Source organism: Eretmochelys imbricata, chromosome 27, assembly GCF_965152235.1.
Source record: "Eretmochelys imbricata isolate rEreImb1 chromosome 27, rEreImb1.hap1, whole genome shotgun sequence".
Lineage (NCBI taxonomy): Eukaryota > Metazoa > Chordata > Testudines > Cheloniidae > Eretmochelys > Eretmochelys imbricata.
In genome coordinates this window covers 7,604,628-7,621,551 of record NC_135598.1, presented here as the reverse complement: position 1 = coordinate 7,621,551, position 16,924 = coordinate 7,604,628, and the positions used below count along the sequence as shown (strand labels likewise).

Here is a 16,924-nt window from a genome sequence, read left to right as displayed (position 1 = left end):
AACCAAGGAGAATGGAATCAGATTAGGCCCTGCCCCTTCCCTCAGCCTCATGCTTCTCACCACATTTGGTCGTCTGCTAACGGGAAACACTAGCAGGTCGACTCTGCCCATCAGCTTTCAGCGCAAGGGGGAGACCGCAGGGCTCAGCTCCTGGTGGCCCTGGCTGCAGCTTGCCCAGGTGTGTTTCTGCACGCGGTGTCTGGCTGCAGTCAAGCTTTCCCACCGCTGGATGCCTGGAGCGACCATTCCCCACTCCAGGACCCATCACACAGAGACAATGGGGACAAAATGACCACGGCAAGACACTGTGTGACAAGAGGGGTGTGATGAGGCAGTTGCAGCAGTAGGGCCCTGGCATGGTGATGGGGAGGGAAGGAAACATCAAGGAAGGACCAAGGGGACATATGGTGGTGTATCGTGCACCGGAGCCCTGCCTCGCTCTGGAGCCCAGGAGAAACAACTTCATCAACTTTAAGGTCAGAAGGGACCATTATGATGGTCTAGTCTGACCTCCTGCAGAATTCAGGCCACGGAATCTCACCCACCCACTCCTGTAACAAACCCCTAACTTATGTCTGAGCTACTGAAGTCCTCAACTCGTGGTTTAAAGACGTCAAGGTGCAGAGAATCCTCCAGCAAGTGACCTGTGCTCCACGCTGCAGAGGAAGGCGAAAAACCCCCAGGGCCGCTGCCAGTCTGCCCTGGGGGAAAAGTCTTTCCTGACCCCAAATATGGCAATCAGCTAAACCCTGAGCATGTGGGCAAGACTCACCAGCCAGACGCCCAGGAAATAATTCTCTGTAGTAACTCAGATCCCACCTCATCTAACATCCCATCACAGGCCATTGGGCATATCCACTGCTAATAGTCAAAGATCAATTAATTGCCAAAATTAGGCTATCCCATCATATCATCTCCTTCATAAACTTATCAAGCTTAGTCTTGAAGCCAGTTATGTCTTTTGCCCCTTTCTCTCCCTTGCTGTAGTTTCAGTGAGTTTCAGGCCAGACGGGACCATTAGCTCATCTCGTCTGACCTCCTGTCTAACACAGGCCAGTGCTCATCACCCCCCTATGGTGAGCTTACTAGCTCCAGACCCCCTAGGGTCCATCTGACCAGGACACTGCGGGGAGATGCCAGGGGAGGTCTCAGACTCCCCAGTGACCTGACAGAGGAGGGAGTTCATCGGCATGAAACAGAGGGACAGTTCAGGGTCTTCCCAAATCTGAGGGGAGCCGGAACCCATCTGGTCGGCCCCTGCTGCCGGGAGGGTGGGGGGAGGGATGTCCAGTCCTCAGGGTCCCAACCACTCGGTGAGCCAGCAGCTCTAGGCTTCCTGGGCCCCGAAGGGAGAGGCCAGATGCCTGCTCTGCTCCAGTAGCCCCTGCACCGTGCCCCAGCAGGACGGAGGAGGGAGCCACCCAAAGGTGCCGTGGAGAAAAGCCAGCCCAGCAGGGTGGCTCTTGCTCACACGCAGAGCCGGGCTGCGCTGCACAGCGAGAGCCCTGGCCTGGCATCCCCCATTCCCCCTTTCATGAATAACACGGGGCGTCGATTTGGCTACACCCGCGGCTGAGCCAGGAGGTTGCCCACCAGCCAGGGTTGAGTGTAAGGCCCCAGCCTGGTTGGTGCCCTGGCTCGTTGGCTGGAGGGTAAAGGTCCCATAGCCCAGCGAGGCGTCTGAGGGGGGCCTCCTTTCCCTCCCCTCTCACTAGGCTCCCCTGCCATTGCTCTGTGTTTGGGGTTCTCTGCCCTCTGAGCCGCCAACCCATAATACTTAGCTACCATGGTGATGGCCGCTACGGAAACTCCCACACTGGACCAGCAGGGCCCAATTCTCCTCCCACTGACACCCGGTTTACACCACTGGTGTCCACGGAGTTACTGCTGATTTGTGCCAGTGAGCGAAGAGGACAAGGCTCTTAATCCCTCCAGCCCGAGGCTCCATTGCCAAGACGGATCGCGCGCCCCCAGGGCAGGATGGGCCTGTTTCACCCTCGCTTGGCACCGGGGTACCTGACGACGGGAGGGCAGCAGGCGGCCTGGTCCCATGGGCGTGGCAGGAACCGAGCCACCCCAGCTGTGCCTTTGCCTCTAGATCCTCCTCCTCCCCCCCGCGTACTTTTGGGGCTGAGCTTTACCGGAGCCTCCAATGGGCTCCCTGGGCTTCCTCCTACCTCGCTGGCCGCTCCTTGCCCCACTGCCCCTAGTGTGGGTGTCCCTCCAGATACTGTCCACAGTCCCCTCTGTGAGCTCGCCCCTCATCCGCCCCAGCATTAACAAACCCAGCTGTCTAGGGGGAGTCCCGATCTGCGAGACTCCATTCAGATTGACCCCCCCCAACCACCATACGTGCATCTCAGCCCCACAATCCCCACTAGCCAGCCCTGCAAACCAGGGACTCTCCCCCGGCCAATGCCTCTCGAGCGCCAGCCCCTTGCCCACTGCCCCACCCTTAGGGTCACTCCTGCCTGTCCACGTCCCGCCCTGAAACTTAACAGCTGCTGGACCATGGCGTGGTTTGGATTCCCCACACCAGGTAGCGAGATGGCGTCTCACACACACGCGTACACGCATGCACAGACCCACACGCACACGCGCCGGCAAAGGACATTCAGGAGCCTGCCGCAGATTAATCAAAATCAATCAATGGCCAGGCCCCGGGTGGGGAGGAAGCCACCAATCAAGAGCCAGGAAGGCCAAAGACGTGGCTGGCAAGGGAGGGAGAGGGAGTGGAAAAAGTGACCGAAATCCAATCGTTCCGAAGGGGGATGTGCGGAAGCAGCACTGGCGGGGTCAGGGCACCGACCTCATCATCCCAACAGGAGCAAGTCGGGGCAAGGGGAGGGGAACTGGGACACCCCCCGCCCCTGAGCAATGCAAAGGAGGTAGGGGGCAGGATCAAGCTACCTTTAAGCCTGGCAGTAATGCCAAGGCATGATCCAAAGTCCTTTGGAGCCAGCAGGAAGAACTCCCATGGATTGTAATAGGCTTTGGATCAGACCCCGAGTAACAATCACAGCAGAGCAGGAAGCCCATATGATACATCCCAACAGGGGCCTGATCCTGAGCGAGTCCTCACGGCCCACCCATGGCAGTAGGAGTCAGTGGTTTCAGCCCCTCCGTGGGTCTAGCCTTTGGGGGGTGGCTAACACTAGCTCCCCTGCCCTGCTCTCTGAGCCGCCCATACGCTGCTCACGTGCCAAGGTCCGTGTTATCTTTCTCTGCCGGCTTTTGGCAAACACCGCCGGCCCCAGCTTCGGCCTTTTGGAGTCAAGGCTAAAACGAGCCATTTCAACATTAGCCATGGGAGCCGGGGAAGGAGAAAGGGAGGTTGGCTTGTGGAATTAAAAAGGCTTCTCACTTGGCCAACCCTTCCAAAGGGGATGAATTTGGGGACCCTTCGAACGGAGAACAAAACGTGAGAGAGAAAAACAATCCCCGGACTTACAGCCCAGAGCCAAGCGCCAAATCCCAGCTAGACTGTGTATCCGTCCAGCCCCTCCAGCTATCCTACCCAGCCAATGCATCCGTCTAGGGAAGGAATCCTGATCATTTACCATCCAGTCATCTGTGGAGCTGCTGCACCCATTCACCCTTGCCATTGCTCTATGGGATTTCGAAGGCATCTGCTGCCTTCGTATCCAAGAACCACTGGGTGTGACTCATAAATCTGGAGTAACTTCTCTGACCTTAGTGGGTTGGAGTAACCAAGAGAAGGATGCAGCCAGTGTCTCCTGTTCGCCGGGGGGCCTTGTTTGCTTTTAGCAGCTGTGAGACCCAGACTCCCAGAACCCACAGAACGTCTGGCTGCAGTGTCCCAGAACAGGAGGGGAGAACAATCACGTCTTTCCCCTTCGCCCCTTCAGTCCTGCCTCACTGTATCAAACCAAACCCAGCTCACTCTCCCTGCAGCAGGTCTCTGACTAGCCTGATGCACCCCATGCGGAAGGGGATGCTGAGGCTGCAGTAAGGGGCCCCAGGCAGGGCCAGGAGCTCAAGGCTCGTTCCCAGTTAGAGATTGGTACATTCATCGCAGAAGTGTGCGACCGAACCCTCTGTGGGTTTAAAAGTCCAGGGCACAAGGGAGGCTGGGCTGCTCCATGCCAGCTCCTCACCCTCCCACCCCCGGCCCCGCTTGCAGAGAAAGTTTCTGCCTCTCCAGAGAGCAGGGCTGGCTAGGTCAAGAGGGAGCTGTTTCAGGGGGAAAGGACGGCTCCCCCCCATGCAAAGAAAAGAGCCAGCTGCAAGGAGGCAGCCCCATCCCACCAATGTATCCTGGCTCCCCCCTGGGGGTTTAATTCACTCTAGGGACAAACATCCCCTGGATCCGCTCTCCCCATGGCAATAGCAGGGACTCACTTAACAACCCCCCCATCTCAGCCATCCCCCTTCCCGTCCGTTTGTCTCAGTGCTTACCGGCTTCAGCTTCAGTTTCAGACTCATGGTGTGTTGGAAGTAAGGCGGTGTGCGAGCAGGGAGCGAGGCCCAGGCGGGGAGGGAGCTGGGGGGAGAGGAGCCGTGTTCCCCAGCACAGACTTCTGGTGCTTACATCACTCCCCAGGGCAGAGCTGTGATCACACGCGACCCAGCCTCCTCCCCACCCCGGCCCTACTACCAGTGTCTGCTGCCTGCCAGACAGCGCGGCTTCAACCTGCTAGACAGGGCACTTACCACCCCTGCCTGGCGCCTCTGTGAGGGAATCAGACCCTCCCCTGCACACACGGCGGCTGCCTGGGAACCACCCTGCCCACGGTCAACGCTGCCCTGGTCTCCCTCTGTCCCCATCAGGGCGCGGAAAGGGAGCGGGTGGAACTGACGTGCTGAGGTGCCACTCAGAGCCCCCCCAGTTTAGCTGATGGTCCTCAGGCCTGGCTGGCAGCCCCCCCTTGCTAGCTCAGGATTGGGGAGCAGGCAGTGTGGATCCCAACACCTGACAATGCACCTCAATCCTGACTTCCAGGGTCCCCACACCCAGCTCTGCCAGGGCCTCTCAATCTCGACCTGCAGCCCCCTGCTACCCCAGCCCTGGGCTCCCCACACCCAGCTCTGCCAGTGCCCCTCAATCCCGACCCACAGCCCCGTTGTCCCAGCCCTGGGCTCCCCACACCCAGCTCTGCCGCTGCACCTCAGCCCTGATGTGGTGGTGGCTTGGTGATGGGATCAGAGTCTGCTGAAAGCTAGGACGAGAGTACCCAGAATTCCTGTCTCCCTGTTCAATGAGCCAGTATTTGGACCCAGGTCTCCCGTGGTGAAGGCCAGACCAGGGCACCAATAACCCCTTGGCACCTTGTGCTAGGAAGAGGCATTTGGGGCACAGAACAGGCCCCAGGGGACTGAGGATGCTGGAATGCTCTCAGTCTGCTCACGAGCTGGTGCTGGCCAGACCTCGGTGGAGCTGCTGGTGTCCGTGCCTGGAGAAACACCATAGCTGGGGCCCTGGTCTGAGCTCTGTCACTCTGCAACCCAAGACCCATGATACCCAGGAGTTAAGAGCCTAAATGCCTTTGAGGATCTGGCCCCGAGCCACTGCATCCTCTCCCTGCTGCAGAGGGCAGCCCCCCTGTGCCTACCTCTTCTCCAGGCTGTGCCCCGGCCCCTGCTCACACTGCTGCTGGGCAGTGCCCCGGCGCGGTGGTATACGAGTCGGGGACGGGGTCCTCAGAGACCTGGACGGGGGCCCACAAGCCACCACAGCTCACAAGAACATGAGAATGGCCACACTGGGCCAAATCAACGGTCCATGGAGCCCAGTATCCTGTCTTCCGACAGTGGCCGGTGACAGATGCTTCAGCTCACAGTCCTGGAGCCTGGCCCCTGGGTACTTGGCTCTCCTGAGACTGAGCTCTGCGGGACGGGGGCTTTTCTTACCCCATGTGTCTGTACAGCATCCAGCAGGATGGGCCCTGATCCTGACCGGGGCCTCCAGTATACACAGGGCCTGATGAGGACCAGCTCCTCCAATGCCTACAACTCCTCCTCCCTGCCTGCCTTGGCCAGGGGGCTTTGTGGCTTCATCTCAGCCAACGGCTCCCAGGAGGAACCCCCTTCAGTGCAGCTCCTACGTCCACCTCCCCCTTCTGCACTCCCATCACCACCTCTGCAACATCATCCTGCCACTCCCCCGCCTTCACCTCTCCTGGCATCCTCTCGCCTTGACTCCTGAAGCTCCCTTCCCTGGGGCCACTCATTGCCACCCTGCCAGTCTCCTGCTGCTGCCGGGCAGGGTCCGGGGAGGGGGGTCTGGTTTGGTCGGGGACAGTCAGGGGGATCAGCTGTGTAAGGACCCCAGTACTGGCATCGGATCACTAGTGCATTTCACACACGCCGCCCAACAGCCATCGGAGGGAGACAACTCTTGGCAGGTGCCCTGGAGGCGAAAGACTCTGTCCGATCCCCAGTTCCCTGTGCACACTCACCCTGGCTCCCCATTTCTTGCACAGATTAGTGGCTCCTGCTGTCCCAGGCTCAGGCCACAGGAGTGACCACGGGATGAGGCCAATGTGCTCAGTGCAGTTGTAGCCAAGCAAGCAGTGACCCCAGATGGGATGAGGTCACGGCTGTCAGGCTGGCCCCTCACCCCCAATCACATGCTCTGCAGGAGTTGGCCTCTGGCTCAAACAGCAGCTGAGTTGTTACTTACACAGAGGACTAATGGGATTTCACCACCGGCTTTGCCTTGCCCGTGAATTATTTATCGGCCGTAAGTCATGAGCGGGGACTCGGCCAGGGGCATCTCTCCTGGTCCTGAGCGGATGCCCAGGCTGGCCCATGGGAGGCACACGGGGCCCGATTCTCTCTTCCCTTGCACGTGCAGCAGTGCCATGGGGGGGCGGGGGGGACGTCGCCACCGTTGGGGTTTAGCAGCACTTCGTGCTCCCTTTGCACGGGGGGTGGGGGACGAGGCAGCGTGCCGGGCAGCAGGGACGTCCTCAGCACGCTTGCTCGTGAGCAGCTGCTGCGAGCGTTTGCGGGTCTGGGCCCGGGTCTAGGGGACACCCTGGGACCCGAGCCAATGGCAGAGCCCCTGGAGCTGGCCAGCGGCAGGCATTAGAGCAGGGCTCGTCGGAGCAGGGTCCGGCGGCTCTGAGGGGGCCCACGGGACCCCGCACGCGTGTTCCCTGTGCTGGGAGGCATGGCCGCCACAGCACCAAAGGAGCCGCCACCAGAACAATTCCCCCGGGAGCCCAGCCCAGCTGGGGAAGGGGCTTAGCCCTGGACTGCTCAGCTCTGCTTCCTTTGGATCGCTCCGAGCTTCTTTTCCTGCCTGACCGCTGCCTTCCCTTCCCCATCTCCCACTTTCCTTCTCGTGGCCTGTCAATCTCATGGCCCTCCCCCTGGAATCCACCCCCAGGTCTTTCTCTCCCCTCCGTCCCCTGGCAGGCAGGATCCGGGCACCCCGAATCCCCTATGACCGAGTCACCCTTCGCGCTGACCCAGCCCAGGCTGCAGGAGCTGGGCTGACATTTCAGTGCCTGCAAGCCAAAGGGGTGAGAAAAGCAGCTCCAGAGAAAACAGGAGCTGGTAACCAGGCCTCCCGCAGCCTCTCGCCTGGGCCAGGGGCCTGCAGTGCCAGCTGGACATGGGGAGTGACCGCCACTGGTCTACCTGGGCCTGGCCCCTGTGAAATGGGACAGAGAAAGGGCTGCACCTCAGTGGGCACAAGGCCCCCCAAGCTCTGCTGAGCCCCCTCAGTGCTGACCTGCTGCTCCCCTGAGCTCCCCCCAGCCAGCTTTGCCAATGTCCCTCTATCCTGGTCTGCCACCCCCCATTATTCCAGCCCCAGGAAGCCCCCATGTGCATCTTGCCACTTGTGCCTAATTAGACAACAGCCCCTATGTGCGAATACGTGTCCCGGGGGGACCCAGACTGAGAGGAGGAGGAGGCTCATCTCACCTGGGATCCAGGCTCATACGAGGAAGTGGGGGGCTCTGCAGAGAAGCAGGCCAAAGCCATGGTCCAGCGCTGCCATTACCCCCGTGGACGCTGGGTGTGTGGGGCTGGGGCTAGCCTGAGCGCGCACAGCCAAACCAGGCCCCAAGTCTGGGCCAGTGGTTAGAACAGGAGGCTGGAAGTCAGGACTTCTGGGTTCTTTTCTCCCTTCTGGGAGGAAAGTAGGATTTTGAGGTTGCAGCAGGCGGGCTGGGGGCTAGGATTCCTGGGTTCCTTGCCCAGCTCTGGGGGGTGGAACGGTGTCTAGTGGTTAAATACGGTGCTCAGGGGGGTCAAGATCCACCCAGAACCCAGCCAGCATGGAGATTTAAGGGGAGGGGGGAACGGACGTGGATCCATGCCAGGGACTGGGGGGAGTGCACAGGCTCGATGCTGGCCATCCCGCCTGCAGCAGGGACCTGTCAGCTTCAATCCCATCACCTCCCGCTGCCTAATGACCCAGTATCGACAGGCAGCGGGTCCTGTGCGCACACAGCTTCCAAAGTCAATGCACTGCTTGGGGTGGAGGCTTTTAGGGGAAGCAGGAAAGGGGAGAACTGTGCCCCTTGAGACATTCCTAGGGGCTTGGTGGGGGAAGGGGGTGCCAGGAGAGGCTCCTCTCCCAAATGCCAGCATTTGTCAGCTAGTTTAAGGGCACATTACCAACCCCTCTGGGGCCTAGTGGATTGAACACCAGGCTGGGAATCAGCATGGTGGGTTTTTTTTAAACCAACTCCAGGAGGGGAGTGGGGTCTAGTGGTTACAACATGGGAGTAGAAGGAAGGAGGCCTGGGCTCCGTTCCTGCTTCTGCGAGTGGGAATGGGATTGGGTGGTTAAAGCTGGAGTCTGCAAGTCAGGATTCCTTTCCCAGCTCAGAGAGAGAACGTTGTCTAGTGGTTAAAGCAGGCGACCTGGGGGCCTTGGCTGCTGGTGTCCTTTTCTAGGTCTGGGAGGCAGGTTGGCATAGTAGATGGAGCCTGGGCCCATGGAGTCAGGATTCCTGGATGTTGTTCCTGGCTCTGCCAGAGACTTCCTGCATTACTTTTGGACAAGTCACTTGTGCTCCCTGTGCCTCAGTTTCCCCATCTGTAAAAGGGTGATAATGAGACTGACCCTTTGGGAGCACCTTCCAGACACTCAAGAAGAGACAGGCCCTAACCCAAGGAGCTCACAGGCTAAGGAGCCTTGCAAGATCCTTGGATGCAATGTGCTCTCTAGGTGCAAAGTATAACAAACAGTAATGCTGCTATACAGTTATTAATAATAATTATTACTCCCACACTACCCCCTGGGTAATATCTGCTTTCACTCCCACCGTCCCGTCTGCACTCCACATCAGAGCAATTCTTAGCGACTTTTAGTTCATTCAGTTAAACTCAAATAACATCCTGTGTGATTCTTTAAAACCATTGTCTTTTATTTGCTTATGAGGCAGACCCTAGCCTGGCAGCCAGTCCTGCACTCGTCCCCCGGTTCCCTGTCTCTCTTACGGTGGGTCCTGAATCCTGGGGATTGACAGCCCTTGTATAATTTGCACCCTAGTTAGTGATTCTGCGATGGTTATTCTCAGTGTCTAATCCCTTCTTGGCACCTACTGAGCTATTAGCCTCAATCACATCCTGCAGCAGAGAGTTCCACAGGTGACCCAAAGACCTTCCAGAATAAAAAATGTGGGGCAAAATCCTACCTTGCTTTGCACAGGTGATCTGGGGAGCAGGGAAAGGGTGCAGGGAGCCCCTCTGCATGAGCAGGGCACAAGTGGGACCTACAGCAACATTCAGGGGCTCTGGCTGACACCCACCAGTTCCACACCCCCAGAGATGCGGCTTGTTTTGTGTGTTCTGCCATGAGGTGGCATTGCCCCTGGGCCCATCCCTCCCAAGCCATCCAGGAACATAAGAACGGCCAGACTGGGTCAGACCAAAGGTCCATCGAGCCCAGTGTCCTGTCTTCCGACAGTGGCCAGTGCCAGGTGCCCCAGAGGGAATGAACAGAACAGGTCATCATCAAGTGATCCATCCCCTGTCGCTCATTCCCAGCTTCTGGCAAACAGAGGCTAGGGACACCATCCCTGCCCATCCTGGCTAATAGCCATTGATGGACCTACATTCCATGAATTTACCTAATTCCTTTTTGAACCCTGTTATAGTCTTGGCCTTCACAACATCCTCTGGCAAAGAGTTCCACAGGTTGACTGTGTGTAGTGTGAAGAAATACTTCCTTTTGGTTTGTTTTAAACCTGCTGTCTATTAATTTCATTTGGTGACTCCTAGTTCGTGTGTTATGAGGAGGAGTAAATAACACTTCCTTATCTACTTTCTCCACCCAGTCATGATTTTATAGACCTCTATCATATCCCCCCCTCAGTCGTCTCTTTTCCAAGCTGAAAAGCCCCAGTTGTATTAATCTCTCCTCATAAAGGCAGCCATTCCAGACCCCTAATCATTTTTGTTGCCCTTTTCCGAAACTTTTCCAATTCCAATAGATCTTTTTTGAGATAAGGCGACCACATCTGCACGCGGTATTCAAGATGGGGGTGTACCATGGATTTATACAGAGGCAACATGATATTTTCTGGCCTATTATCTAGCCCTTTCTTGATGATGCCCAACATTCTGTTCGCTTTTTTGATGGCCGCTGCACATTGAGTGGATGTTTTCAGAGAACTGTCCACAATGACTCCAAGATCTCTCTCTTGAGTGGTCACAGCTAATTTAGACCCCATCGTTTTATACGTATGGTTGGGATTATGTTTTCCAATGCCCATTACTTTGCATTTATCAACATTTTGAATTTCATCTGCCATTTTGTTGCCCAGTCCCCCAGTTTTGAGAGATGCGTTTGTAGCTCTTCCCAGTCTGCCTGGGACTTAACTATCTTGAGTAGTTTTGTATCATCTGCAAATTTTGCCACCTCACTTTTCACCAGTTTTTCCAGATCGTTTATGAAAATGTTGACTAGGTCTGGGCCCAGTACAGACCCCTGGGGGACACCACTATTTACCTCTCTCCATTCTGAAGACCTTCTGCTCTTCCACTAGTACCTTTCTGCAGGTCTCATTCCCCGAGCCATTTACTTCTGCGGGTGGAAGCGGGAATCCCTGCAGTTCGGCATCTTAAGGCCACGGCGGATACCAGGGATGTGCGATCTCAGTCTATGCATTAGAGGCTCCCTGGAGCCAGGCTCTCTGCTGTCTGACAGATCTACCCCTACGCGGGAAGGAGGCAGCTGGGTATTTCCCAGTTAATGTAACCCCCCCCAACCCCTCTGCGCCCCCTTCCCTTCCAAGGAGCCTGGAAGATGGAAACACCATCACCTTGCGCAGCGCCCCATGTGGTGAAGGGACACTGCCACCTGGTGGCTGCCGGAGGAACCACCAGCAGCTGTGCTTGCAGGTGTCACCTCCGCCAATTCCTGCAGAAAGGAGACCTCCACAGCCCAGCAAAGCCGTCGGCTGGGGGCGGCTCTCCCGAAGAGTGGGGGTAAGGGACAGCCTTGCCGAAGGCAGGTACATCCCTTTCCCCCTGCAGCTTGTTAGAAAACCCTGCCAGACCTTGGGCCTATTCCACAGGAAGAAAAAAGAAAGTTAATCTGACTTATTTCAGGGGCGCACGAATGACGATGCAGATCTCACTCACACACGCACCGTGCGGGTCTGCCCCCCCCTCCCCCCCCCGCACTCCCATTGCTGCTGAGACACAAAGAGTTTTCACCCAGGAAAAACGACACTCTTGTCGGGGAGGTTTGCTGCCGAGACGAACAGCTTTTTGGCTCCAGGGAAGAACGATGGTGTCGTGCCAGCCAACAGCAAGGGAGAGCCCCGCAGCTGGCGTCAATCCACAAAGGGTTCCCCGGAGCGACGCTGCTTTATGCCAGCTGAGGATCTGGCCCACTCCCTTCGCCAAAGCTCTGCTGATTTCCACCAGTGGAGGGCCGGGCCCACAGGCTCGGGCTGAGCTGTTCTGTACCTGGCCTGAGCCCAAACACCTCCCAGCCAGCCACCGAGCAGATGGAAGAGAGGGAGGGTGGGGGAGGTGGTGATTACTATGGGCTAGATCGTAACTGTGCTAACTGCCCCAGCGAGTCCCCATTGCATCCCTGCTTCCCCCTTGCTCTGGGGGAGGAGGAATTACTTCAACCCTTTGGTCAAGCAGTTCCCGCCTTTCATATGCCCACCAGCTATGGGCCAGGGCTCCTCCTAGTCCCTGCCCCTCTCTGCCCTACGGCCCCACGCCTCAGATGCTTGTAGCGGAGGGTGAAAGGCAAGTAGTAGCCACAATCCGAGCAGAGGAGTAAGGGAGAATCCACCTCCCTGTGATTCCCCTGCATGGCGGAGGAGGGCAATGACAATCTAGCCCTGTGCGAACCCTAGTGACTATGCCCCCAAACAGTGACAGCAACCCCACAGTACAACCTCCCCTGCACGGTGGCTCCTAGTCACGATGGGGATTGCCCTACAGCAGCCCCTCTAGGCTGGACAGACAGACAGTGTCATGGCCAGCATCCTGCAGACGCTGGTTTTCTGGGGTTAAAAAGACGTCAGAATGTGTTTGGATCCCATCTGGGCCACAATCTCTTGTTCTCTGCCATGAGCGAGGGAAGCCCTCTGGAGAGCCACACGCATGCACTGGGAACAGCTTTCAGTGGGGCTGCCCTGGGGGAGCCCAGGTGCAAAGAGAGAAGCATGGACAAACAGAGTGAAACACTGCCAGCTGGGTGTGTCCGTCCCCAGCCCCGGCTGTGCCGGAGGGGAGATGAGGAACTGAATACCAAGCATGCAGGGACCCTGCCCTGTCCCCACTCAGCTGCTCCTTCAAATGCGTGAATCTCCCCCTGCCCCGCGGCTGTTCCACAAACGATCGCGAGTGTCCCCACTACACTATGGACAATGGGGAACAGCCTCACTCAGCCACCAGGATCCCGACTTCTCCCCACAGGAGACGTAGTCTGGCCAGGGAGGCCAGCCCACAAGGGAGAAAGGGGACCTGAGACACAGCTCCCAGGAGGCAATGTGGCCCTGCAGGGAAATGCAGTTTAACGTTGAATTGACCCCAAGGCGACACATTTTGCCATTTCCAACTCGAAACTTTTCGTTCAGTGAAAAATCTCAAGATTTCAACATTTCGACCCGCAAAAGAAAAAAAAAAGTCATCAAAATATTGCAATTTGTTGTGGGACAGAAATTCCCATTTTCGCTCTGCTCTGCAAAGTAATCTGCCCCTCCCCTCCAAATCTGTGCCAGAAACTAGTGGGATCTGCCCCTCCCCTCCAAATCTGCTCCACGAATTAGCATGCACAGCCACCCTCACCCCATGCCTGCTCCACGAATTAGCACAATCATTCCCTCCACCTCCCAGGAGTGCCCCTGGCTTGGGGAGAATGCCCCTCTCCCCCCTGTACCTGTGTGACTTTCTCGGTGACGTTCTGCGTGCGCTCCGTCACCTTGTGGGGCGCGATGATCTCGATCTCAGTGGTGGAGCCCGAGCGGTGCTTCTCCAGGTTGAACTCCACAAAGTTGAGGGTGAACTGCGGGATCTGGCTGATGGTGCGGTACCTCATGAGGTCGGAGTCCGAGGTGGAGTTCTGGGGGTTGGGCTTGGCTTGGGAGGCCTCTGGAACAAATTCAGGAAGGAGAGAAACACTCAGGAGAGCGACAGAAACAACAATTAACCATCAGCGTTCTAGTCTCTGTGGACAAGGGAGCCCAGGATAAGCCATCTGAGAGAACCTGTCTGGAGAGACAACGCTATTGCAAAGGGCCCATTTTGCCTTGGTACCCAAACACAAAGGTCAAAATTCTCCAAAGCCACTCGTGATCTCGGGTGCCCAACTTGAGGCACCTGAAAGGGGCTTGCTTTTCAGAAAGAGCTGAGAACCCACCCCCTAAAAACAAAGCCCCTTTCAGGTGTCTCAAGCTTGGTGCCGAAAAATGGTGGCACCTAAATCCCTAGTCACTGCTAAGGCCCAGGCCAATTGGCCTGGATTCTGATAGCCATTGGTGGGGGCCGACGCTGCAGTGGCAGGATACGAATGTAAACAGAATCCAGAAAACTGTCAAAGCCTAAAATTACAGACGGGGCCCATCAGGCCGCGGGCCTCCACCGGCAAGACTCTTGAGGCTTTTACCTCAGCTTCTCCTGCCCTCTGAGCTGGGTTGGCTGTTCGTCCTGGCTCCTCAAACTAACATCTCCTTGAGGGACGGGGAGTGGAGTGCTGCTTTGGCAGGGCAAAGAGAGCACAGACGGAGTCCTACGATCTGCCCCCAAAGCCGTACCACATCCCATCCAATCCATCCCCATGGGCCAGGACAGGATTGTTCCCTGTGGGTTATTTTCCTAGCATTCTTCCGGTCTAGTTTAATGTTCTAGGCATTAAGGCTTCTACCCCTTTCCCTGGGACATGATTCTCCAGCCCAGTGGATCTCACCAGCAGGTCATTTTTCCTAAAACACCCTCAATTTTTCAAATACAAACAGCTTACGTGTCAACCTTCCTTCATTCCATCCCCTGTTCTCCCCAGCCTTATTTGTCTCCTTCCCCAGCTCCTTTGGGTTTACAACCTTTCAGTATTTGTGGACTCTCATGTTCCCTTCCCTGACCGTGGCTTAGCCAAGCGGCACATATTCAGCTCATTCCAGTTTTCCTCCTCAATAGATCCCTCCAGCCTGCTGACCGTTTTAGTTTCTCTTCTCTGGTCCCCAACCTATTGGCCAGTATCTTTCTTATGAGAACGAGGAGCCCAGAAACGAACACAAAGCTGCAGCTGCATTTGTCCCAGAGCCTTACAGAGAAGGACTAATTCTTCCCTGCCTCAGTGCATGATATCTCTGCACCCTCAGCCCCAAAGTGCACTGGCCTTCTTTGAGACATAGCAAACTCCTGTCTATTTTATTGTCCACTCTCACCTCAAGGGGCCAGAGGGTCGAAAGAACAAAACAAGGGTGGGACTGCCCTACCCTTAGTCCCAGTGAAGTCAATGGGAAAGCTCCTACTGACATCAATGGGAACAGAGGTAGGCCAATGCTGACAGCTTAGAAAAATCCCACCTGAAGTGGGAAAGATTTTCACACGTGCTCAGCACACTGAGCACCTGTTGGGTGTTGAGCTCTTCAGAAAGTCTAGATACAGGGATCACACTGGGGGCTGTTGAGCAAATCTGGCCCTCATTTAGGAGGCTAAAGCTCTTCAGAAAATCCAGCTCCGATTGTGGGTGCTGGGCACTTGAAAATGTGTCTCTGAGCTATTGAAAACCTAGGCCTGAGGCCTGTCTCAGCTTTACTTCTCCCCAGCTCTCTATCTCCCATCACGTGACTATATGATGAATTCTTTCTGCCCCAGTGTATCCACTTTGCTTTTTTTCTTTAATTCAGGCTCTTTCAGCCACCTTTCTAGGTCTCTCCGGATTATTGCTCTGTCCTCTCTGCATGTCTCCAGTAGAGCCGGTTGGACATTTTTTGTGAAACGTCTTTTTGTTTTTTAAAGTCAGAAAATGCCGATTTGCCAAACCCAAAACTCACTGCAGAGAAGTGCCAGCTTCGAGGACGTTTTGGTCCAGGCTGGCATTTCTGGTACGATGGAGAGGGACCCATACCAGTGGTCAGGGCACACGCCTGGCATGCGGGGGATCCAGTGTCAAGGCCCTGCTCCGAATCAGCTGCCCGCTGAGTGCCCGAACCATGGAGCTCTTGGCTCTGCCAGCATGGCTCTCTCTCATGTTTGGTTCCAATGCCGAGCGAAACACATTTCAAAACCTCGATATTTTTCATGAAATCTGCAATGCCTCCCGATTCAGTATCCTCTGCAAAGGTCAATGACACGCCGTGACCATGGTGATGGGATTTCCGGATTAAATACTTGGGCCCTCATCCTCAGAACATGAAGATTATATGTATTACATCTACCGTATTCACTCATCTAAACTCACTCCTCCCCCTTTGGGAGCAGTGGGACCGGAGTCAGGAAAGAGCCTGGAAGGGTTTGGACATGGAGGATTTACAGTGCAGACCGGTTCACTCAGAGACTTTCACACACAGACCTAGATCATCAAAGGTATACAGGCGCCTAACTCCCATTGGTTTCAATGATTTCAACTCCCATTGGTGTCAGTGGGACTTAGGTGCCTAAATCCATTTCGGGAATGGCTGTAGACACACAGCCAGATCTACAGGCCAAGACACATCCAGAGATCCCCGCACTTGGAAACATACTGGAGTCAGTTTATGCTCTGGGAGACACCCCCCTTACCGCTGCTTCTTTAAGGCAACGTAGGGAAAAACTCCCCCAGGGACCCTCAGAGCAGATGAGAGGAAGGCCCGTCTGCTGGAAGAGCTCTGCACCACCTCCCCATTGGTAGCGACACATCTGCTTGTGCTTTTCCCCTACCTGAGTTTGCCCTCCTCTCCCTGAATTTTCTCTGGAACTCAGACCTGGTGACCTCAAAGTTGTCCAAGGAGGAGACCCTGCGGAGGCTGCCCCCAGGGTGAAGCCGAACCAAGCCCCAAGCAGCTTCGGACCCCAGTGGGCCCAGGAAGGGAGGCTCTCGTTTCGGGGACGAGTGATGCACGGTGGGGATGGCCTCCAGGCTCGGCCTGCTCTCCTTTTCCAGGAGGGACTCGGTCTCTGACTGGACACAGTTCTCCTTGGGAGGAGTCTTCAAGTCCCTCAGAATCAGGGAGTCGCCCCTGGGCTTGAAGACAGCCAGGAGAGAGCGTTTGGTTAGGAGGAGCCCTGGAATGCCGAGGCGGGAGGGGAGGAGGGTCAGGAAAGAGGAAAGACAGAGGGCTGGGTAGCGCTGCCGTGTCGTGGGTTAAGCTCCCACTGGGACCAGAACTGAGCACACCTTGTTACATGGCTAATGGAACCCCACCAGCCTTAAGAGCCTGCGAGCCCCGACTCCATCTACGACTGTGGGACCCACCAACAACGTCCTGTTCCGTTAAGCCTGGCTGAGCACGGGGTAGCTTGCAAGGTATTGCTGAGCCACTAGCAGATA

The 16,924-nt window shown here is 56.4% G+C and overlaps 1 protein-coding gene across 1 annotated transcript in view; it reads right to left on the bottom strand.

The window, feature by feature from the left end:
* The window catches only part of KCNH6 (potassium voltage-gated channel subfamily H member 6), a 101,486-nt gene that overhangs the window by 23,339 nt on the left and 61,223 nt on the right, over positions 1-16,924 (bottom strand). Inside the window, exon 4 of the mRNA XM_077806278.1 lies at positions 13,334-13,545. Coding sequence (XP_077662404.1) covers positions 13,334-13,545 — 212 coding nt within the window. The remainder of the gene's footprint in view (positions 1-13,333; positions 13,546-16,924) is intronic.